General features: G+C 46.6%; 1 protein-coding gene across 4 annotated transcripts in view; it reads right to left on the bottom strand.

Moving 5' to 3' along the window:
* Window positions 1-25,384, bottom strand: part of BAZ2A (bromodomain adjacent to zinc finger domain 2A) — a 2,136,751-nt gene that overhangs the window by 58,514 nt on the left and 2,052,853 nt on the right. For all 4 annotated transcript variants that reach the window (XM_069653682.1, XM_069653683.1, XM_069653685.1 and 1 more), the window contains one exon: window positions 4,742-4,885. In XM_069653682.1, coding sequence (XP_069509783.1) covers window positions 4,742-4,885 — 144 coding nt within the window. The remainder of the gene's footprint in view (window positions 1-4,741; window positions 4,886-25,384) is intronic.

Below are 25,384 nucleotides of genomic sequence, written 5' to 3'. Positions count from 1 at the left end.
CCCCTACGAATTTCTTGACTTGGGGTTGAAGCATCATTTTTTTAGCACTCACGGAAAAGCTTCATTGATTAAGCAGGGTGATTGCTTGTTGAGTGTTTTGTAAGCATTGTTTTGCATGGTTCCCCATTATGAGTCAGTCATTTAGGTAGGAATATACTGGAATTCCTTGTCTGTGTAAATATGCAGTGACCACTGATTGTAGTTTTGTGAATACGTGTGCGTCAATGCAATCCCAAAAGGAAGCACTTTGGATAACAATGTCCCACTTGGAAGCGCAGGAATCATTGGTGTACCTGGAATATCATTGATAGCACATGATGAGGCCCATAGTTTTGGTCTTTCCTGGGTACAAGGAAGACTGAATAGATGCCTAGGTTTGCCCTTGTCATAGCACTTCCTCTATGGCTCCCTTTGTCCACTTCGGCTCACAGGATACAATCTAAACCATATACTCTACCGTATAACTATATGACCCCCAGAGCTTCAGCAGTCCTTCCCTACTAGGTAAGGGCCTCAATAGAGTCAAGGTTCCAGCTACGTTTCTGAGCAAGGAGCAGGAAATATGGAAAGTCCCTCAAAAACAAGATCTGGCTAAACTAAAACATGGTGCAAAGTTACAGGGAAAAAACACTTTGGGAGTTTAAAGGTAAAGTAAAAGATTTGAGGGTCCTCTGCCAATTCCACAACACTAGCGGTCACCCTGGGAGGGATCCTTGGCCAGAGGTCCACCGATCATGACCAGGCAAGGGAGAGTTAGTGAGTGGACTTTTTACACAAACAATCCCTACAGCATAAGAAGGGGGAGGGGGTGATGAGAAAACAGACATGCAGGCTCATCCGCCAAACCCCAATTTTCTGATTGACCACCCCTAGGGTACTCAGAATCACTGGGGCCACTTACTTCTGCTTTTGGTCCAGTTGGTCCAGTTGCAGGCGGTCCAGGAATCCCCTATGCAGAGGCTGAAGTTGGCATCTTGGTTGGTTTGGTCTAGATGGTGGTTACATGCTCCTCTGGGGTGGGGGGGGGGTGGGAGTCAGGCCTGGCACTTAAGGACATCAGCCACCCATGCCCAAGGATGAAAAGAGAACCTTCCCCACCCCCAAGGTCACCACAGAGACAGACTGCTGCAAAGTTCAGCGGAATCAGGGGGGGCAGACAGTATTTGTGGTGTTGAAGACATGGATCCAGGAAGGCCCCTCTTCCTGCTGGAGAGCAGAAGGAGAGATGGTCTTCAGCCACAGGTTGTCAAACTGCAAAAACCCCAAGCTCCACTTCAAGCCTGTGGCCGGTGCAGTAGAGAGGCCTTTGCAGAAGCTGAGCATGATGACTTCTGGAAGTGTGCTCCTTATTGGGGACGATTTGGTCCCACCAGTCCAAGGGTTGAAGCACCAACAAGGGTCTTCTAGGATTGCAGCAAGAAAGGCAGGGCTTCACCAGGATTTGTGTTTGGCAATGTTGTGTGTCCTCAGCAGCAAATATTCAGACATTCTAGCACAGGCTCTTCTTCTTTGGGGTTTTGGCTTAATTTGAGAAACCACTGCAGGGCTCCTCATTTTATTTAAAATTTGGATTAGGGGTTGTCCCAGCCCATTAATGCAAAGATCTGCACCATTCAAAAAGGTAAAATACATCCAATCATGGACAGCCACAAACTGCTATCTGCCAAGCTACAGACATCCCCTGGCTGGAATGTGGATTCAGCAAAACAGCTAAAGGACAGGGTGAAAAACACATGGAACAGCCATGTTTAGTATATGGTACTCAAAATAGCACTATGGGCATTATTGGATAAAAAGTAAACGTGCAGTGAGTGCACTGAAAATAAATAGTAGAAAATAGGATGCTGGCCTAATGTTCAGCCTCCCACCAGCTGCCAATGTCTTCTTGAACATCTAGATCTGACCGTTTCCAGAAAGTCAGGTGGGTGTAAAAATGTCATCCGTTATGTATTTGTGCTGTGATTTTTGGGCCACTCTTTTCTCTCTTCAACAGCAACGCCTCCTTCCACTCTTCCTCACCTACATCTTCAGATTCTTTCTCATATGGTCATTCTTCTGGCTGTTGCTTTTGAAGACCACTTGGCATAACAGTTCTGATAGAACAGATGAGGTTAATTTTAAAGCTGGCTTAGAAGCCAAACATGTTTATGTTGAGTGCATATGTGTTGAGAAACGAGGACGGGAATGGCTCACCTTGGTCCATGTAGAAGTGCAGGTTTCGGAGTGTTCTCGGGTTGCGGCCGTATAGCTTCTTGCTACCCATGGCATGCAGACTATTCGATGAGTGCTTAGGTGATTTATGTGTTTTAGTAGGATCTGATTTTTTGGATGAAAACTTTTAAAGTTTAGCCGCTTGTTTTAATTTGGTGCGTCGATGGTTGGTACCACGCTTCTGTGCACATGTACGTGCACACGTTGTCTGGCTGAAGCCTTACCCTTTTCAGCAGCAGCTTTAGACTTGCATTGCTCTTGTGCGCCATGCTTTAATTGCTTTGGAGGATGTTCAGCACCACGTATGGCTGCAAACATCAAAACCTAGGCACTACCAACACAATAGAAAGAGCGGGCCGATACAAGATCATTTTCCACAGAGCAACCAACAGTCTGTGATCTAGTGTTTCACAGGCAGCAGAAGATGGCATGACAGTCCTGCATCTCTGAGTGATCCACTTAATGGAATGCTAAAAATAAAGGAGTCATTTGTACAGGAGGTTTCACACTAGTTATGGTACACTAATACTTTTAAGCTAAAAATGCAACACAAAATGTAGGTAATTCACAGGTTGTGCAACAGAGTATACCTGAAACAACCCGAACAACCACATAAAAAAAGGCTTAGCTGGCCCAATAGCAAATATCCATGCTTTGTCAGTTTAAGCCTTTTCTTCCTCTAGATTCCGGTCACTTGTGGGCCCAGGCCTTAGTTTTATCCCAAAGAAATAGGCTAATGCTATAGTGGCTGGGGAATCAAAGGCCCCACATAGAACTTTCAGAACTGCTTTCACACAGCAGCCAAACGACCTGTCCGAGATGTAAAATGTTTTCACATTACACCTACCCAGGCTTTCGTTTGAAGAATGTGCTCTCTTTAAGCTTGGTTGCATCATTTATTGCATTCCCCATGTTTGGCAAAAAATATATTTTCTGGGATTGGCTGGGTATCCCCTATTAAAATATTTTTTTTTACTCCAAATACTAAGTTTTTAAAATGCAAACTCAAAGATCTTGTTTGGTTCCAGGCATCTGGAATAGTTTTTCCTTAAATGTATTTTTCACTCTTCCTATCTTGGTATTTTGTTGTTATTTAAAATGGCATTACCTAAATAAATGCATTTTCTTTTGGTGGTACTTTTATAGTTCTTTAAAAAAGTATTGTTTAATAGGTCTGTATTTTGAATGGGATAAAATATTGTAGCATACTGATGGGTTTCTGATGCGTCGCCTGGCACTATTCTAAGTGTTTGCTAAAATTATTGTACGTTGCTTAGTAAGAGAGCCTCCCACCGAGTGTCACCATTAATGGGAGAGTAAGAGACGGGAGAGAGCACAGAGACCATATGTAGAGTCCATAGGTCTGGCGAGGGAACGACAAAGAGGATGTCGGTGAAAGTTTGTCTGGAGGATTGACATCTTTTGTGTGTCCCCCCTTGAGTCTTTGCAGGCCCAAGGCCAGAATGTATCACTCGTATCTATAAAGAATTTCTAGCTACATTATATCATTGCAAAGTATTGTATTGATGTATCTATTTTTCGAAGAGTGAACAGCTTGGTGCTGCTATAAGCTTGTGTTCCGCCTCTAGTGGCCGCTATTTAACACATTTTCCTCCCTAGGTACTATAGTTAATGTATGGTGTGCCTTCGTATTACTTCTAATACTATGTCGTAGGTTTAGAAAACCTGTGATTGTTTAATGTTGGCACATGGGGTCATTGAAGAAGACTGTATTTGTACTGTTTAGGGTTACCCTTTTATTTCCACCCACACACCTATCTGTACTGTGTCTATCACCATAAAGTGGATTTAAATTTTGGCTTTAGGAGAAGGTTGGGTCTTAACTAACCATCACTATTGTATACATGCTCTGTTGAACCTGTGATACCTAGTTTACCTGATAGTCATTAAATGTGTAATTTTATAATAAAGTGTAAATGTTTCAGTATGCCTAGGTAGGTAGGTAGTTTCTATGCTGTGTGCAATAACTGCACTTCACTACCAGCCCTCCCCGCTCCTTTGACTCGAACCTGACTGCTCTGCCACAGCCATTAGCATCAGTCTCATTGGTCTTTCTTTTTTGGAGGGAAACAGTTCTGCATTTAGGCCCGATGGTTGCACAGCCCTCACCAGAGGGTTCTTCAAAAATCTCCTTAACAGTTTACACTTTATCAATGTTGTTCATAAATTAAATAAAAAAATGTATTTGTGCAAATATGGAATGCGATGGGAGAAATAAACTAAACTAAATTGGTGCACGGAAAGGTGATGGCAGACATGTTATACATTTTGTTTAATATTATTCATCCAGTTTATATGGCCTAGAAAGAAAACAATGTATGTTACAAATGTTTCCTTGACAAACACTTAATTCTGAAAGATACTCAAACAATCCTAAGCTTTAGAAATGAACACATTCTTAACAGTGCATGTTTAATAAAATAACAATACTAGAAATGTGGTAATAGAGCTTTAAATTGTTCCTTTTCTTCAATGATTTATGGGCATCCTTGCAATCCGATATACATACCCGCCGGTCAGCAGTTTCTCTCTCATAGTGGAGAAATCCATGGGCTTCTTGATGACCTTCCGATAGCCTGGAACCAACCTGGGGTTAACAGGCTCAAGGAATGGCCAGGCATCATCTTGAGACTCCATCTCCATCAGAATTATCCTGTGAACACAACAATACATGGTAAAGAACCATACTACAAAGGCATGATCACTTAAAATTAACCCTGGCAACAACGATTTAATACACTACCCCCATATATGCTACAATATTTCCCTTGAAGATGTCCCCATCTGCTACCCCAACCATCTTTCACATCCAAAATCCATTTCCTGTGAAAAAGCAACTTATTCACAAAGAATGCCCTGCCACTGTGAACAATTACACTTCTAACAAGAGTCTGTTCACTCATCTGCAAAAATTCCACTACAGTAATTTCACAATAAGTAATCCACCCCAACTCTCTGAAAAAACATATCATGACCCTTGAACATGTGGGATTGGAGTGTATGACCGCCAGAAGCATACAGTCTACTCTAATTTTTGTTAGGTGAAATGTGGTGAAACCACATTGCACTTCTCACAGAAAGTAATCAATTGTATAACTGATAATAATTTTGCATTTATATAGCGCTACAAACACTCAGGCATTTTAGCGCTGCTTATTATTACCCACGGTGTGTGGTGCTCATTTATCGGCCTCTGAAGGATGAAAGGCTGAGACGGGGCTGCGTCAGCAGGCTCTGCACAGATGTCAAAGCGAGCGCTCTACTCGCTGTGCTATCTGACCGTCTATCTGATGCTCAAATTGACTGTTTTTTCTATTTTTCTTTTTTTAAGAAATGTTGCTGAGCACCTTCACAGCCAAGAACCAGAATATGTACAGTGTTAGGTGCCTCACACGACTTCATAACGGAACATGTATTCACAACCAGTTTTGTAAATTGACAGGGCAAATGCTGCAAGCATATCCTTTAATTAGTAGCAACAGGCTAGTTGCTCAGGCACAATTTCTGTTGAAGATGCTAAATAGGAATTCAGACGAGAATGCAGAGGCACAAACAGATAGAATACTCACATAAATGATTTATCTGCGTTAGATGGGCTATGGTAAACTAACAGTGACCATTTATGTCCATTTAGGATATAAGGGATCTACCCAGCCATACAGACAAGAGGTGTACTAGGCACTTTTACGCTCTAAAAATTGGCAAATACTCCCAACACTTCAATAAAAAATTGTGAGTAAATATACTCCCATCAAAAAACAGGAAAGAACTGACAAAGCTTCACCGATATATTCGACTCAGTGGTACCGGCAGAGCTGTACAACAGGAAGTAGCTCAAATGATTCAGCTTCATCTGAAATGGAACACTTGGGTACAAATGAATTGCAGGGTGCAATGAAGTATTGATTTCAGAAACATACTTTTACTCTAAAAAACATCAGACCATCAATGGCAATGGAAAGTACAGTTTACTCCCTATAAATATGATTTTACTTCCAACTTTAAAAAAGAAAACAATTAAAAAAACAGGGAGTCAAATATGTCCACTTCTAATTCTTATCGCGAGTCCTGGCTCGACCCATAAGAAAATCGTACAAAGGGAAGCGAGTTGCAGGAGTTAAAGTGTATCTGTAAGAGAAATTGTACATATTGACTTTTACCACAAATTGGGTAAGGGAGGTAAAAAAGTATGGTTAAACCACTTTGGAGAAAAGAAATGTTAAATGTACTTATGTTTGCAAGATGGGATCAGCTGATAAGATATTCGGAATGTCAGGTTGAACATAAATCGAGCCCCTGGCAAAGGGCCATGTTTTTCTTTGCTCCTCCTACTTTTTTAAAAATCCTAATCCGAAGCCTTACTTGGGACATGACACTGATGTGCCCCTTAGAGACCCTGAGTCGCTGAGGGTTTACGGTGCTCCAAGGGCACCTAATACCCCCTGTGAGTAACTGCACACCATCAGCTGTATGGGTTGAACTGGTTGGAAGAAGGTTATGATACATGCGTATGGCACATATACTGTGGAGTCCAATAGCTTTCCCTTTGCTTTGAATAGGGGTGAGAGTCATTTGGAGGCATTAATACATGGCTACAGTCACTGCCTGCTTTGGAGAGAGAGAGCTGCTGTGACCAAAACTAGATATGGCTCATTATGTGAATTCTGCACCCTGCTGGAATACACCAGAGAGCCAGAAAGAAATTGTGAAAATATGTATGAGGCAGCACCCCCCAGAAGTTGCCTTGTCACCAAAAGTTTAAAAGGAGGCACCCTTCCTAATGGAAGCAGAGGGCTCAATCGACTTCTAAATTTGCTCGGGAATGAGCCCCAATGCCAAACAAGAGGACTGTGGGGGAAGCTCTGCCAGTCTGCTCCTTACAAAGCCTATCTGATGGTGAGGCTCTACCGATTGTCATGGGTAGTTGCGACAGACTGTTGAAAGAAGAGTTTGGTTTTCAATACCAATTTCCGAACAAGTAAAGTTTGAAGGATATCCTATGGGATGGGATGTTAATGAAAAGGGAAAATTCTAAGGAGTAATGAGGATTAATGTAATTTCAGTGTGATCAACTCACCTCAAAGACAGTGTACAAACTGTGTCCTATGTTTCAATCTTCCGGGAGTCTGCCAAGGACAGTATTGATCAAGTTACTCAGAGTCAAAGTGCTCCAGATCCTTTCTTTAATAATCTCCTTGCCTTTGTCATGATCCTTGGTCTTTCTATTGGCCTAGGCATTGTCTTGCTCTCTCTGTCCTGGACTGTATGATGAGTTTTAAAGCTGCTAATGGAGGAAGGCTTGCACTGGATTCCTCTTGCACTAGGGTTTTCTGCTAGGTTGATACTGGCACCTATTCTACCAGATTGGGGCGATGGGGGAGATGTTTTCCATTTCCTCTGGTGAGAGTTTAGGAAACTAACCTACAGTGCTTTGCTTTACCGCCAAGTTAGACCTGCCTCTCTCACCTTGCTAATGTGAAAGCAGCCAAACTTTACTCTCAGGGGGATATGTGAGTGTCCAATTGAATTCCAGCTTCAACAAAAAAGAATCATTCACAGAATATGAAACACTTTCAATCCAGGTTTGAACCATCAACTCCACCCAGCCTGGAGAAGCGGGGCTCCCCTCTTACCTCCTTTATCTTTTTAAAAAGACTGAATATGTACAATTTGTACGATGATCCCAATCGGCAAAAAGGAGGGTAAATCCAAACCAGAAAGCCAGATGTTTCCATCAAAAACATTTAGCCACTTCCCAATCTTTATCGGCAACAGCCCCAGACCGTACGGTATCGTCAGGGTCACTTTGGCTTTATAAAATTCTATTAGAGGATTTAGTGAATACTGGCAATATTGAGCCTGAAAAAGCTTCATCTGATTATTAAAGCCCTCAATCCTAGAGACCAGTTTCCCTGTTACAAGACAAATGATTTTTATTTGCAAAGATAAACCCCAAGTACAGAGGAAAAGAAGCGCCTTATATCTTTACTTCTTTCTGTTTTTTCTTAGTTTTAGGCTTACTACCATTGTTCTTAATCTGAAAGAGAGTTGTAGCCACCTCTTCCTCCTCTTTGGACTTCTGACCCACAATAGTACCATTTGAAACAGATTGAGTATCCAGGATAATTTTCACCTGTGGCTCCAAACAAGCGATAGAATAGTTGCAATAGCAAAATGACTCAGGTCTGAGAATCACGTAAAATGTTGCTCGGAAACGTTCTTGATCCAGAGCGGCTATTGGGTAGGCCACTTTTCTGAATTTTTGAGTTGGAGTTTTGAGGCCCCTTGGTTTTTCCTCTGGCCTTGTTTTCTATAGCTGGTGGTATATTTCTTCACCAAAGGGGGCGGGGGGAAGAGAGTGAACTAAGAAGTACAATATGCAGGCCATTAACTATGTTTGTTTCTAGAGGATCAACTACTTGCACCATCGACACCGAATGGACAAGCAAGTCATTTACCCTGTACCCGATGTCCGGCAATAATTCTGAGTGAGACCTTAATTCAGGACTAATATTATCATAAAGCGCTGGCAATACCAGATTCAGGGCAGAGAAGAACAAGTTACTTTCATACCTGGTAACGTTCTTTCGGTGGGATGTTCCTTCGACGTAGTCCACATATTTGATAGTAATTACCACAGCTGTGCTGCTTCGGAAAACTTTTTCGGCGTAGGCGTCCTGCGTCGATGACGTCGGTACGTTCTCTCGAGGACCTCCTCCGATGGTCGACGTCACTGGATGTTATATGTAGGATGCACGACGCCCATAGCCTCAGTTGTAGTTTTTTCCCGCAGAACGTGTGGCACCAATCTCCCGCTAGTATTACTACAGAAAGCCTTGTGGAAACGGAAGCTGCAATCACATAAGAAATTCTGTGGAGGGGCAGGTAGGGAGGGTACGATGTGGAATACGTCAGAGGAACATCCCATCGAAAGAACGTTAATGGGTAAGAACGTAACTTGTTCTTCGAGGGGATTTTGTCCTCTGACGTATTCCACATCTTTGACAGACTCCCAAAACAGTACCAACGTAAGGAGGTGGGAAAATAATTTAGAATTTGTTAGAATGCTCAAACAAATTGCAGAATAGAGGACTGCCTTACCAAAGGCCAAATCTTGCCCATGGATAGAGTCCAAGGAATAATGTTTCACAAAAGTATGGACAGAGGCCCATGTGGCAGATTCACAAATATTGCGAATCGGAACACCCCTCTGTAGTGCTGTGGAGGCAGCCATACCCCTAGTAGAATGAGCCTACTGGAGGGTCCTTTCCCGCCAAATGATAACACTCAGAGATCGTCAAAATGATCCATGTAGACAAGGTCTGCTTGGAAACAGCCTGACCTAAACGCATTCCAGCGTAACCAATAAAGAGCTGATGGTCCACTCTGACCCGGGACATCCGTGAGAGACAGAAACTCAAAGCTCTCCTAGGGTCCAACCTATGGAGCCTCTCCTCTTACTTAGCAGGATGTGGAGGAGGATAGAATGCCGGAAGAATTACTTTCTGGCTCAGGTGGAATTCCGACGCAACCTTCGGAAGAAAGGAAGGCCGAGCCCTAAGGACAACCCTTTCCTTATGGAACACAGTGAAGGGTGGTTTGGCGTAAAGTGCCTGCAACTCACTCACTCTGCATGCGGAAGTAACCGCAACTAAAAATACAGTTTTGAAAGACAACAGTCTCAATGGACAAGAATGTAAGGGCTCAAACGGAGCTCCCATTAGGAACTTCAAAACCAAATTCAAATCCCATCCCGGCACCTGGAAAGGTGACGGTGGAAACACATGAGTTAGCCCTTTCAGAAACTGAGAAATCAAAGGGATTTTAAAATAAGAACAGTCCTCAGACGAGCGCTTAAATATGGACAGCACCGCCAGGTACCCCTTAATGGTACCTACTTACAGGCCCTTGTGGGCTAAAGAGAGCAAAAAAGACAAAACCAAAAGGAGAACAAGTTACTTTCTTACTGGGTAACGTTCTTTCGATGGGATCTCCCGATGATGTATTCCACATCTATGACAGGTAATCACCACAGCTGTGCTGCTTCGGAAAACTTTTGCCGTCTGCGTCCGACGTCGATATGCTGTCATCGAGGGCCTCTGTCGAGCCGACATCAGCGGATGTTATAAGTAGGACGCACGACGACCATAGCCTCAGTTGTCGTTTTTTCCCAGAACGTGTGGCACCAATCTTCTAACAGAACAACCACAGAAAGCCTTGCGGAAACTTAAGCTGCAATCGCATAAGAAATTCTGTAGCGGGGCAGGCTGGGAGGGAACGATGTGGAATACGTCATCGGAACATCCCATCGAAAGAACGTTACCAGGTAAGCAAGTAACTTGTTCTTCGAAGGGATTGGTTCCTCTGACGTATTCCACATCTATGACAGACTCCCAAAGCAGTACCAACGTATGGAGGAGGGAAAAGAATTTAGAATTTTAGAATGCCCAATTAAATTGCAGAATACAGGACCGCCTTGCCAAAGGCCAAGTCCTGCCCATGGATAGAATCCAGGGAGTAGTGTTTTACAAAAGTATGGACAGAGGCCCATGTGGCTGCTTCACAAATGTTACTAATAGGAACACCCCTCTGCAAAGCAGTAGAGGCAGCCAGACCTCTAGTAGAATGGGCCCGTAAGCCTACCGGAGGGTCCTTACCTGCCAAGCGGTAACATTCAGAAATTGTCAAGATAATCCATCTAGACAAAGTCTGCTTAGTAACAGCTTGTCCCAAACGTCTTCAGGCGTATCCTACAAAGAGTTGATCGTCCCCTCTGATCCGGGACATGCGTGAGATGTAGAAACTTAAAGCTCTCCTAGGATCCAACCTATGGAGCCGCTCCTCTTCATTACCAGGATGTGGAGGAGGATAGAACGCCGGAAGAATGACCTTCTGGCTTAAATGAAATTCCGACACAACTTTCGGAAGAAAAGAAGGACGAACCCCAAGGACAACCCTGTCCTTATGAAACACAGTGAAGGGTGGCTTAACAGATAGTGTCTGCAACTCACTCACTCTACGAGCGGAAGTAACCGCAACTAAAAATACAGTTTTAAGGGTCAACAGTCTCAAAGGACAAGAATGTAAAGGCTCAAATGGAGCACTCATTAGGAATTTAAGAACCAGGTTCAAATCCCAACCGGGCACCTGGAAAGGTGACGGTGGGAACACATTAGTGAGCCCTTCCAGAAACTGCACTGTTAAAGGAATCTTAAAATAAGAACACTCCTCAGACGAGCGCTTAAATATGGACAGTGCCTCCAGGTAACCTTTAATGGTACCCACTTGCATGCCCTTGTGGGCTAACGAAGGCAAAAAACGACAGAACCACAGGAATGGCACATGAAAAAGGATCCACATTCTTGACCCTGCACCAGCCGCAGAACTTTCTCCAACGGTACAGGGACTTTGTTGCAGACCTTCTGGCCAAAAGCAACACCTCCATCACGTCTTCAGGGAGGTCCCAATCCTTATACCTCAACCTTTCAGAAGCCAAGCATGAAGGTTGAGGGACTTGACCTCTGTATGGAGAACCTGACCCCCCTCCCGTGAGAGCAGATCGTCTCGATAGGGAAGACGGCATGGGGGGCAGATGGACATGTCGAGAAGGTATGGGTACCACGTTCTCCGGGCCCATGCCCGAGCAATGAGGATCATTCAGGAACCGAACTTCCGTAACCTCCTCAGCACTTGCGGAATGACGGGGACTGGAGGAAATGCATACAGCAGTGGGAAGGACCACTCCACTACGAACACGTCCCCTAAGGCTCCTCTTGGAGGAAATTCCCACAAGCAGAATCTTTCGCACTTCCGGTTGACACTGGTGGCGAAGAGGTCCACTTGAGGGGTCCCCCAAAGGGCGAAGATCTCCAGGAGAATCTCCTGAGCCAGCTCCCACACGCGAGAGACCGTGCTCTGCCTGCTCAGAGCATCCGCCGCCTCATTTTCGTCTCCGGCCAGATGAACTGCTGAGATCGAAATTTCCTGCTCGATGGCCCATATCCAGAGCTGCATCGCGTCTCTGCACAGAGGAAATGACCCTGCACCACCCTTTTTGTTGAGGTAGTGCACGCCCACTGTGTTGTCTGTCAGAATCAGGACATTCTTCCCTCGCACAGTCGGCAGAAAAGCCTTCAAAGCTAGCCTGATGGCCATCAGCTCCAACAGATTGATTTGGAGTCTGGACTCTGACAGAGACCAACGACCGCTGACTGTCAACTCGTTGGCATGAGCTCCCCATCCCGTGAGGGATGTGTCCGTCACGATGTTCACCTCCGGCCATGGTAGCCAAAATGGAGTCCCCTTCATCAGATTACCTTTGACGGCCCACGATAGAAGATCCTGCGCGACCGAGGGTGGCACATGAACAGGATCCGACATCCTGCCAAAGGATTGTGACCAATGCATCTTGAGAGCCCACTGCAGAGATCTCATCCGCAGCCTGGCCTCTGGCACCAGAAGAATGCGGGATACCATGAGGCCTAGCAACCTCAAGAACTCTAACGCCGGGAGACTCTGGGCATGATGAAACTTGTGCACCATCTGCAGAATGTGATGAGCCCTCACCTGGGAGGGAAACACTGCCCCAGGGATGTGTCGAGCACTGCTCCGATGTACTGAAGCCGCTGGGTTGGCGTCAAGTGGGACTTCTTTAAGTTGAGGGAGAAGCCCAGCTTGTGAAGGGAGTGGCAGGTGACAGATGATCCAGGACTTCCTCGGGAAAATGTGCCCTGATCAACCAATCGTCCAGGTAGGGGTAGACGTGAATCGCCCCTTTCCTGAGATACGCTGCCACCACCACCATGAGCTTGGTGCAAACCCTCAAACCCTTGGGGTGGAGGTCAATCCGAAAGGCAGGACCCGAAACTGAAAGTGAGAGTCGCCAACAGCGAATCTCAGGAACTTCTTGTGCCTGGGATGAATCGGCACATGAAAGTAAGCGTCCTTGAGCTCGAGGGACACCAACCAGTCCTGAAGTTGAAGGGCCTGGAGGACTTGAGAGAGAGTAACCATCTTGAACTTGTCCTCCTGAGGCGCTTGTTCAAACCACGCAAGTCCATGATGGGTCTCAATCCCGTCTTTTTTCAAAACCAAAAAATAAGGGGAATACCATCCCTTGTTCCTCTCCGCTACAGGCACCAGTTCTAAGTGCGTTTATCCAGCAGGGATTTGATTTCCTGTACAAGGAGCGGATCCGGACTCTTCAAAGAGAGATTCCCTGGTGGATTATCGTGATGGCTTGTCACGATTTCTGCCCCTCATGTCCCCAGCCCTCCAAGATGTCAGGCTGGAGCCAGGCCACGATCACCTACATGGCCCTCAAGGGCCTCTCCAACCCTCCAAAGACCCACTTGGAGTCAGACTTGGCACTTGTGGCACCAGACTCACTCACTACCATAGGATGACATTGGGGATTGGACTTGTAGTGCATTGATGGGGACAAGATGGATGCCCCCACATATTTCGGTTCCCAGAATTGCATGTGCGGTCTAGTCTTTTGGGTGTGGTTCAGCCCAGAGGCACCTGGGATACCCAGAGACTATTTAAGCCACACCCAGGCTGAGAAACATGCTTTGCGTTTTCTGCACCTGCAGCGTGACACTCACCGTGTTTGGATCGGTCTCCAGTAGGCCTGCATCTTTCGTCTGCGCTCAGCTCCTAAAAGAACAAGAACACTGTTAGGAACAGCCTTACCTTGCGGCGCTTCTGCCCATCAGTCATCGCTCCTTCTGTTCTGCGCGCATCTTCGGCGGTGTCATTCCCATCCCGGCACGCCGCTTCCTAAGGAAAAGGGAAAAGAACAGAAAAAAGGCATTAGTAAGCATTCTGCAAATCTTCGCTTATTTTTAAATACTGTACAAGCTTCAAACGCTTACCTGAATCCCAGCCGCTCTGGGGGAACTCTGTTTCTGGAACTTCTCATCCATCTGCAAGAGGGAAAAGACACTCCAGGTTAGCGTGGAAACATCTAGAGGCGCCGCATACCGCGCGTACCCACCGCATTTGTTCTTCATAACCGGCATCCACGCTGAAAACGTCGTGGCACCTAAATGACACAGAAAAAGAACTCAGTTCAATGCAAATACGAAAGGGGTGCATCGCGCTCTCACTCACCTTCAGCGCTACTCATCTCAGCAGCACGCCGCCATCCCCGGACGCCGGCCATCATCTAAGGAAGGAAAGGAACGAAGTTAGAGAACTGTTCAAAAGATTCAAACTTACCTGTCGGACTCTTGCCAGTGAAGTAACTAGGCAGCAACGAGCCCGCATCAATCAACGCGCCCCTGCGCTGAAGGCAGGACGGAGAGCACACTATCCAAGAAAACAAGGTGAGCTGTGGATCAAAGGGAAGGGTTGGACCCCGGGAAGAAGGGGTTCAAGCACACAGAGACAATAGAGAGTTCAACTCTACCAATCCTGTGTTTCAGGCCCAGTCTCCAGTCGGATAGCCTCCAGGGAAGGGTTTGAGGTCGTAAGAGGTCAGAACAGGCTGAGTGACGTCCCCATGGATACCAGGTGAGAGTTACAGGCCTCTGCCGGAAAGGAAGACAGTACCCGTGGGCTATGATCTCCAGAACCCACACATCTGAAGTAATGGCATGCCATTCTACAAGATGCTGCGCCAGCCTTCCCCCCAACCGGCGAACCATGGGACATGGCCTCATGACTGAGCTGAAGCGGTTGCGGCAGTGCCTGAGGGCAAAAAGGCAACTGCCCGAGTGGCCTTGGCACCTCGAGTACCTTGTTTTCCACCTCTGGTACTCCTACGGTGGCCCCTTTGACTTGCAGCTCCCCTCGATCTACCAAAGGTAGAGTAGTATCGAAAGGAACCTCCCCTCCATTGCTGTCCCCTAAGACAAAAAGGCGGAGGTTGACGCACTGCAGCGCTTAAGGACTTTGCAGCAGCTTTGGAGGTCTGCAACCTCTCAAGGCTCTTGTCAGCCTTGTTGCCAAAAAGATTGTCACCATCAAAGGGCATGTTGAGAAGCCGGGACTGTACATCAGGAGCAAACCCCGACTTCCGCAACCAAGCAAACTTGCGCATCATGGTGCTTGCCGCCATGGACCGGCTGGGACAGTCTGCCACGTCCAGACCCAAATGAACAGTCTCACACATGGCATCCTTGCCATCCTGAACGAGGGCAAGAAAACCATCCCGTTCCTCCCCTTCGGGAATGTGTTCAGCCACCAACGACACACAATTCCACAGAGTGTGAGTGAATCTTGCAAGGGCACAAACAGAGTTGGCTGCCATTAAAGCCATACCCCCAGAAGAAAATACCTTCTTCGCCCAGCCATCAAAGTGTTTGTCGTCCTCATCAGAAGGGATCGTAGGGTACGCAGCCTACTTTGTTGGGGTCGTAGCCGCCTGCACCACCAAACTCTCCGGAGTGGGGTGCGTGGACAAGTAGCAGAGGTCGCCACAGGCTGGACAGTATTTTTCCGGTAGAGACTTATTCACTGTTGGGAAACTCTCCCGGGCAGTCCAAGCCGACGCCACCCTTCTTTGTAAGGCCATATGAAATGTCAACACCGGGTCAATGGGTGGACCTTGGTCCAAGATATCTGTCAGGTCATCCTGCAGAAAATCCACAGGTGGAGCAGACCACCCCAGATACTCCGTCACCCTCAACATGAGGCGCCTGTACGAGGAGTCAGCATGTGTACCAGGCTCAGGCCTGCCAAACTCAACCTCCGGGGAGGTATCAAGACCACTGGTGTCATGTAAAGATTAACAAAGGTCTTCTAATTGGCTATGACCAGACAACTGGTCATCCGGATCCTCAGGAGGCACAACTCCCTCTTCCTCAGAGCCCTTCTCTACCTCTGCAACATACTCCAAGGGTTGGAACAAGTCCACCCTGGGAGGAGGAACAGAGAATGGGTAAAACATAAGCCGCACAGACTTGCTGAGCGCCTTTCTCAGAGCTTCCACAGCTCTCCGGGGCACCTGTGGCAAGTTCACATCAAAAGGCGTTGAGAGCGCCGATGGGGGTGGTGTCGACGTCGAAGCCAGAGCCCCGTCCGTGTCCTTCGACGGTCTCGGCACCAATGGCGTTGATGACTTCCTCAGAGCCGGAGCCTCGAGCAAGCCCCTCAACGGAAATGGCGCTGAAGGCGTCAATGCTTCTTCGAAGGCCTCACAGGCTCCAACGGCAATGAGGACCGGGACCTGGATCAGGCACGGTGACGATCACCCTTGTCTGATCGGGACCGTGACGGTTCCCGATGATCGCGCCTACCACCCGAGCCAGAAGGCATGCGAGCGATGGCCCTAGTGCGTTCCTTGCTGGCTCCCCTCGGAGGCACGGACGGAACAGTGCCCTGCGATTCGAAAATCGCCCTCATCTGCCGGCGGAATTCATCCCATTCGGCCGGCGATTAGTGTTTCGTTGGACAAGCCACCTGCCGTCTGGCAGAGTCCTCCGACAAGGACGGGGAAGGCGACCGGTGACGGTGCTTCCGGGCATGCCTTGAAGAGGCAGAGGAATGGTGGGACCCACTCCTGGACCAAGACCCCCTGAACTTACGCCGACGCGGAGAGCCGCCCCTCGAATCGTTGGTCGAAAGTCCAGCAGACTTCGACTTACGGGGTTTGGCAAATCTACCTGCCGACAACTTCCACTCCCGCAAGAGGCCTTCGACGTCAAAGACTGCCATTCGTCGCAGTCATCGGTGGCGTGGCTCTCGCCGTGGCACCAGAGGCAGAGTCGTGCGGGTCCGTAAGAGACATCTTGAAACCGCAGTCCCGACACTTCTTGAAGCCCGACTTCGGGGTAGCAGAAGACGAAGACATACTTCACAATACAACGATAGAAGAACCGATTCAATAAGAGAGAACCGAGGCGCGCCGAGATTTCGAAGCCAACATGTTCGCTGAAAAAAACGGAACTGAGGCTACGGTCGTCGTGCGTCCTACATATAACATCCGGTGACATCGACTGTCGGAGGAGGTCCTCGAGGGAGCGTAACAACGTCATCGACGCAGGACGCCTACGCCGAAAATGTTTTCCGAAGCAGCACAGCTGTGGTAATTACTGTCAAAGATGTGGAATATGTCGGAGGACACAATCCCCTCGAAATCTGGATTAAACACAGATATACCTCCAGATCGACTCCATCAATATGCTCAAAACCTGCCTCTCGCTGATCCAGTCTTGGATGTCCAGTGCATACTTGAAGCTCAACCCCACCAAGACCGAATTTTCACCAACAACACTGAACACCCAGACATACAGGCACGGCTAGCAACCATGAACTCTGAGGGCTTCACACCCGAGCTCACCTCCTGCGCAAAGTCCAATGGGTTCCACATCGACAAACACCTCTCCTTCAAGACACACATAGCTAAGAAAACTCAGACAGCTTGATATCCACTCTCCCAGCTGCAAAATGTCAAGCCCTTTCTCTCTCTGGACAGCTTTAGATCCACCATTCAAGCACTGGTCCTATCCCACCTGAATGGGGGCAATGCACTCCTCGAAGGCCTCCCGTCCTCCTCCCTTGTGCCCCGGAGAAGTGTCCTACACGCAGCTGCATGCCTCATCAAGGGTCTACGCAGATACGACTACATCATCCCAGCCCTCATCGTCCTTTGCTGGCTCCCGCTGCACGCACAAATCACCTTCAGGTCTTGCTGCAGCATCTATGAGGCAGTCACCCAGCTACCTCATGGAGAAGCTCTACATACGCCAGTGGACAGCGCACCACCAGAAGTCAGGACACTTGCAGACAAAGGACCGCTGCTGCAAAGGACCAGAATACAAGCCTTCTCTGCCTACGCCCCAAGACTATGGAACCTCCTCCCCGTCTGCATTACGCTTGCCCCAACACTACTACAATTCAGAAAAGAAATCAAGACCAACCTCTTCAATGAGTCTCTCCCCCTCAACAACTAAGCCATCACACCCCCCCTTCGCTCCATCCAACTTACTAGATGACGCACGCCCCCCGGTACACTTGTACCCAACCTCTGGGCCCCTCTGCATCCTACCCCTGCTGTAGTTACCACTGAAAAGCACTCCATAATGCATCTGTAATGGTGTACACCTCTAAACCGCTCCTTTATGTACGTGTATTGGTGTATACTTCTGTAAAGCACTGCGTTGCTTTTCGAAACTAGGTCTGTGCTCAATACACACCATAATAATATACTCTTCACCCATGAGGGGGGGCAGTGACTCCAAAACCTAAATTGGAGCCTTCAGATTTGTTTGCCACATCACCAGATACCTGGGTTATAGATTGTGAGTGTAAGGAGATGCATGTGAGGCCCTAAGATTAGTTATTGGAATATCTAGCTTCCACAATTTTCTCAAGATTCAAAAAAGGATTTAATAAGGAGCTATTTCATTGAGCGCATCCTTTGCTGGAGAGGTAGAGCGTAAACAGACAGGTGGGCCATACCTGTGGCCAATCCAAACTCTACACGTCAGGCCATCGTTAAGCGCCTGACTAAATCATTTTAGAAAACGATACTGGCGGAGCTGTAAAAGAAACGCAAGGCTCATGGATGTCATTTAGGGGTCACAATTGCGAACCCTGAGGTCTCCCTTGCTACCCCTAAAAAAATTTATAAAAAACAAAAATAAAAGTTTTCTTTTTTCTACATTGAGGCTCATGGGTTGTGGCCAGCTGCATGTGGCTCTTTGTTTCTGGATTGGCTGGTTTTCTGATGGCTATAGCCAGTAAGATAGCTCAGTGGGTTTAGAGCGGGCTTCTGCAATGTGTGTGTGATCTACAGGTTGCTGATTCGAATCCCAGCAAAGTCAACTCAGCCTTTCATCCTGCCGAGGTTGATAAATGAGTATCAACACACGTTGGGTGATATTGTATGTATATTTGTTCTATATGAAGCGCATAAGAGTATGTGCTATATAATAACACGTCATTATCGTTTGGCCTTGGACGTCTGCTTGCATTAACAGTGATCTGGTAATATAGGCCTCTCAACATTGATAATAACGATACACATGGTGATCCATTCTTGTATGAAATGTCATCACTTTAATGTGACATAATAATCATATTTTTCGTAGTGTACTCAGAAACAATGCTATGTGATGGCACTTCCTGTTTTTTCGTGGTGTGAAAGGCCGTCTTCCATCGCTTCCCGCGATGTCACTTTAGGGTGTGGTCAAATGACATCACTTCATGTGATCAGGTCAAGGGTGGTGTGATGTCTCTTCCACTACCCCGCCATTTTGGTGAAATTACGTCCGTGGCCAGCCTCCACTAAAACGCGTGACACTTCATTATGCAGAGGGATGGCCTGCTTACTTCCCCCAGTTATAAGATTTCCTCCGACCCTGCAGATGGTCTGTAAGACGCCGTTATGCAACCAGAATTCGACACGTTCTTCTTTGCAGTGTGCCGTCTGTCCCCTGGAGCATTTTCATCAGAGGACACCAATTAATACACCCGGCACCTGCCGCGTTCACTTAATTACAGAGTCACACACACGCACTTTTGCCACCAGGGGTACATGCCTGTTGCCGGCATCACGCTGCAGAATGGTCTCAATATTTGGCTCCAAACTTCGCGCGTGCGCTCCGCGAGGCTTTAGCGAGTATATCCACCTCATCAGGTGCAGTGAACTCCAGAAGCGGAGCTCACACAAACTTGCCGCTCAGTTTCTATTGCGGTATTAACAGTGTTTTAACTGCTGACTGCTCACAACACTTGGCTCTTCCACTTTCCAAACTTCTTTTATTCGGGCTGTAGACCTCAAGTCTTATCATAGCTAAACCCCACGTCTGGCTTTACTGCAATTGCTTCTTAGCTCTGTGCCAGTCAGTCAACACACAATGTTTATTCTGCTAAAATACATAAAACCCATCATGCAATATTGACAATCGCAGGTTATCATACTTAAAAAAAATAATCTATCAGGTGCGCAGTTTAACTGAAAGTGATCTATTGTATTCCTGATATCCATCGACGTTTAAAACAATGAACAATTTAAGAGACACACGCACAAACATATTATTTACTAAACCGTCTGCGGTATCTCCAAACATAAGCTTTCTATTAATCTGACTTTTTATCATCTTGGTCTTATGTTATGTTAGCAAATTTAAGAGTTGATGTTTGTTTTAAAGCAGATCCGAGACCAGTGTATAAGTTCTAGTAGGAAAGAACGTGGAGTACTGATAAAAAGTAAAGCCGGCTGAAGATGTTGAAGTTCTGATTCCTCAAAAGGGGAACACAAGTTTGAAACAATACTTGTATGTTTCGGGAGAAAAAAGAGTAAGAGTCACCCTTTGTTCAGTAAAGGAGACATATGCAGTCATGGTATTCTTGGTGTTTCCTGGGTCCTTGAATTGTGCTTAGTGGCTAAACGTAACTGCTGGAGTGGGTAGAGCCTACAATGATTCCTCATGGGAATTAAGGACGAACATATACGTGAGGGGGTAAAAATGTAAAATCGATAACTTTTTTTAGTAGATTGCTTTTTACCTACTTAATTACTACTTTTGTGATCATCTTTGGCTTTTACCGTAGTATTTGTGCTTTATTTTTATTAGTCACTCTTAATAGCTGCACCCCACTGGACAGTGACAAGGCTAAAGACTTGAATTGGACAGAACTAGGAGTAAACACCTCTCCCTGGGAGGAGGGAGGTGAAGGGGAAGATCCATAGCCAACACTAGACTCGGAGCAAACATTTATTAGCAGACTATCAGACTCACTGAGCCAAGAGAAATACAGCAATATCATCACCCACATCCAAAGAGGACCTCAAGTTCTATAGAGTGTGTCATGCCAGCTGAAACTACTGTAGAGCTCCCCAGTGAATAAGGAAGAAAGGGAGCCACAATGAGAAGCTGCAAGCAAACGCAGCAATCACAGACACAGTGTGGTCCCAGTTGGACGCACAGGCGGAGGGCTCCAACATACATCCACTAAACCACCAGAGACACAAACAGACTTACCAACAACATTGGGACATGTTCCTCCACAATGCGAACAATTACTAGAGACTCGATACGCCACCATTCTGTGGCGATTGCCTACGGAACCAGTTGGCAGGATTTAATCCAGTTTTTAAAGATTTCATCTGCACATACATGTACCGGGCGGGGAAAGCGAATCAGATTGGCTAGGGAAAGAGAACCAATCCCTGAGAGGTATTTAAACGAAGAGAGCAAACAGGAAGTTGTGAGTGTACCCGGTGAGGTCAGCAGTGGAGGTGGTGGACGACCAAGAGACCAGAAGGAGGCAAGAAGGAACAGCGGATTGTGGAAGAGATTGTTGGAAAAGATGAGGGTTTGGTTTAGGTGGAGGATACAGGTGGGAGAGCCAGAACAGGAACAGGACTATGGGCTAGCAAAGGCTTTATACACAAAAAGGGGCAAATTTATTCAAATGAAAATTTCCTTCCCAAAATGGCAAACTGGCAGCGTGCTATTTACTGTCGTGTTGCGCACAGCTGTGTAAAAAATGCAGTTAGGCACTCAGAGTGAGTTACAGTTTGTTTTACTGATAGTTGACACATTCATTTTTGAAAGCATACGTAAAAGTTAAAAAAGGGTTCTGTGAGCAAATGTACATCAAGACCCAAGAGAGTTCACATAACAAGAAACAGGTTGTTTCATGATCAGCAAAAAGGTACAGGTACCAGCATCAGCATAATTCCAACACAGTGAATAATTTATGCATGCAATGGTGGGTTACCTTAGTAAGTGAATACCCAAACCAAGCAAGTCTTTGCATTACTTCATGCCAATGTACATTTACCAAAGTATTACCAACAGCGTTAATTGTTTTCACATATAGGGAAGGGAGAGAAAAGGAATTTCCAGCCACAAATGCATTACTTCATGCAGATGTGGCATTCCATGTGAACACTGTAGGTATGTACAAAAAAGTAAGAGAGTCCCGGATGATAGAGTCTGTACGATACGCCTTGTACTTAGGAGTGGACATTCTATGTAAAGTTATTATTTTTTTTCCTTCGGTCTTCCTTATTTCGAATGTAATCAATGTATTTCATCTAGAAGACTAGACCTTGAGAGGGTCTGTTAGAGCCAGGCTAAAGGGTGACCTTGTGAAAAGTCGACGTCTAGAAGTTAAATCAGAGATCCCGGATGGGGTTGAACCATTACGCAGCAAAAGAGTTATGCTGGTGTTCGCAGACGTTTCGGCATATGTTGTGAACAAGCCTTCTTCTGGAGCCAAGGCGCTGATCCCCTGCAAAAAGCAAGGGGACCGGAAGTTGAGGGGAAGTGATACCCATAATAGTATTGCTCAGTATAACTAACTATATGAGTGACACAACATTTTTAGCACAGACTTAAGAAGTAAGTTAAAAAAAAGCTATTTTTCTCACAAGAAAACACAATTTCCAAACGTGCACTGACCTTAACAGGAGTGGCAACAGGTGGTGTTGCCTTACTGGCTTATAGATTAGATGTTGGCTTGTGGGTAGCCCATTGCAGGAAAGGCCGCTACGGCTCATTCACCACCCAACGGAAAAAGTAGGGCACTAGATAATGTTCTAGAGAAACAAAAATAGTGCACACAGGAAAATGTCGTGAGGAAACAGTGCGGTTGCCAAAGTGGCATGAGAAGTGTAAAAACTGGGTACCTTGATGTCCGGGATGAGGTAGGCATCGGGGTTGGGTTAAGTCATCCAAAGTGCCCCAGTGTTACCGTGCAGCACATAAGTAGGTGCATGCTGCTGTACGAGGGAGAACAGACAAGAAAATATATATGTGAGTGTAGTTACTCTAGTGCTGCTAGAAAAGGCATCAAGCCTTAGGTAGGATGGCCTGCTAATGGGAGGTGCTCTAGTAACTCAAGTGACTCACCACAGACTGAGTAGGACCCGTAAGTTTTGGTCCACAATGTTCTAGTGCAGTACAGCTCTGCCGGCGAGGAACTGCTGGATGCTGTGAGCAGTTGCTGTCAGAGCTGTATCTAAAGATAGAATTATGCATGCGTGCGGGGTGGACGGCTCTCCCCGCGCGCAAGCGCATACGAGCGGAGCGGCTTGCTGGTCCCGTGTGCGTGCGCATACGCTATGGCACACGGGAAGCGCTGTATCAATCGAACTCGGGGGATGCAAGCCGGCGCAAGAATGGCAGTGAGTGCCGAGTTTCTATATGGGCGCTAGGATCGTAGATGAGACGGTCCTACCCAAGGTGGTGTGTACTGTCACCTAATTCGAGGCACAAGCATCTATATAGCAAAAAGTCATATCTAATGTACCAATGGTGCTGACTATATTTAAATTTTAAGGGCACCTGGCTAGGTCCCGATTTACCCAGGTGGGTATACGTATAATAAACAAAAATAATCAGGATGGGGAGATCCAAAACAGAGACACAGAGGTGCTAGGCGTGTGTGTTTATTCTATAATCACACAGGAAGAGGTAAGTATCTGTACAATTTATTTTACATTACTTCCGATAAGCACGAAAGGTGGTATAGAGAAGACGGACAGGGTTGGTTATGCAGTGGTGACACAGGTGGGTGCAAACCTCTGGAGTGTAGAGGTCAGCATTACATTGAGATGCATATTGCCTCGTATATCGAGGGGGTATAAGGACCCGCTGTTGAACATAAACACAAAGAGCACACAATAATCTTGAAAGTGAACAGGTACAAGTAGTGATGCTGTTGTGATGAGTAGTTCGACACAGGGAGTGACACAGGGTGTGTTTCGGCCAAAGAAAGTGGCTTTGGAAGTAGCCGTCTTTATGCTGGCCTTCGTCAGGAAAAGGGCACCAGTAGTGGTGCTGTCCGTGGTGTCTGTGGGTGAAACAAAGCTATTAGGATCTCGGGTAGTTGTTCAATAAGTACTCAAAGTATTAAATACGGGCCAAATTAATGCCCAAAAGATACCCCATACGGAGTATCTTAAAAACAGCTTACCTGCCGCCGGAGGGGAGCAGGTGGGTGCTGTCGGGTGAGCCGCGAAGAGTGCAGGCGGACCGGTGCTGGGTGTGGCACCAGGTGGAGGGCTGTGATTGCCTACGAGCCTACGTGGTCATGAGTATCACGAAGCAGGAGTGGGGCATAACTCGACCCAAGTCTGGAATGAAAATTAAAAGGTAACCTGAGGGAGTAAAGTGTTCCCGGCAACCAGGGCTATCCCGCGTGAGAGTAGGGGGACTTACTGTAGTCTGGGTGGTACGCTGCCGTGCTGGACGTAGACTGGTGGGAGCCGGATGAGTCGGACACCAAAGTGCCGTGGTTGATTATATAAATGGCCGCCCGTGGCTAGAGACAAACGAATGGGATCCCGCGGTCCAAGAGCGGCAGTCTGCTTGGGCCAATCAAACGGCAGTGCGCCGTGTTCCAATGGAAAGGCGGTACTACGTGTGTGGTGTTGGGTAATGTAGTCCGATACGGGCAGAGGGGACTTCTGTTAAAGGGAGCTCGCACGATAAGGCGGGCAGGTCACATGAAGGCCGACCAAGTGGATGGATAGTTTTCGCTGCCCACTGTGGGTGGTTCAATACAAAGGGTTCTGGTGTGTAATAATCAACAAATCATCATAAGGTGAAAAAACAACGATGTCTCGAGTGTGCCCAGAGAAGATGGTGACAGTGCACAAAGCATTTACACGGTAGAAAAACATAGGTGTCTAATGTACATATTAAGATCAATCTAGTGGAGTGGACACTGGTACGTTATCAGAGAGAGGATGTTGGTGACTCATAGCTGGTGGCAATTTATGTTCTAAAAATGTTTCCATTCAACGGTTATATTGAGGCCGTCTTGGACGGAGTTCAATTTGTGGACCCATCTTTGCTCGAGTCTGGTAAGGGCAATGTTGATGTCGCCTCCTCGTCTCTGAGGCTGAAGTTGTTGAATCACGGTCCACGTGAATTGTTCATGGGTATGTTAGAGACTCCCTGGTCCACACCTTCCTAGAACCTACCAAACCAGTCACCACGCTGTGGAATCTCCCACCAGTGGTGGGGCACTTTAGCTGTGGACATTGCGTCGCCTGCCGCTTCACCACCAACAGCAAAACGTTCATCCATAAGAACCTAATATGGAAACAGAACAGCCACACCAACTGCGAAAGCAAACACGTGATCTACGCTATCAAGTGTCCCTGTGACCTGATCTACGTCGGCAAAACCATTAGACCAGTCAAACAAAGGATCAACGAACACAGATCCTGCATCAAAAACAA

This window comes from Ambystoma mexicanum, chromosome 3q (genome assembly GCF_040938575.1).
Source record: "Ambystoma mexicanum isolate Mex_15411 chromosome 3q, UKY_AmexF1_1, whole genome shotgun sequence".
In the NCBI taxonomy this organism is placed as follows: Eukaryota; Metazoa; Chordata; class Amphibia; order Caudata; family Ambystomatidae; genus Ambystoma; species Ambystoma mexicanum.
Note: the sequence above shows the minus strand (reverse complement) of the source record. Positions and strands in the feature narration are given on the sequence as shown.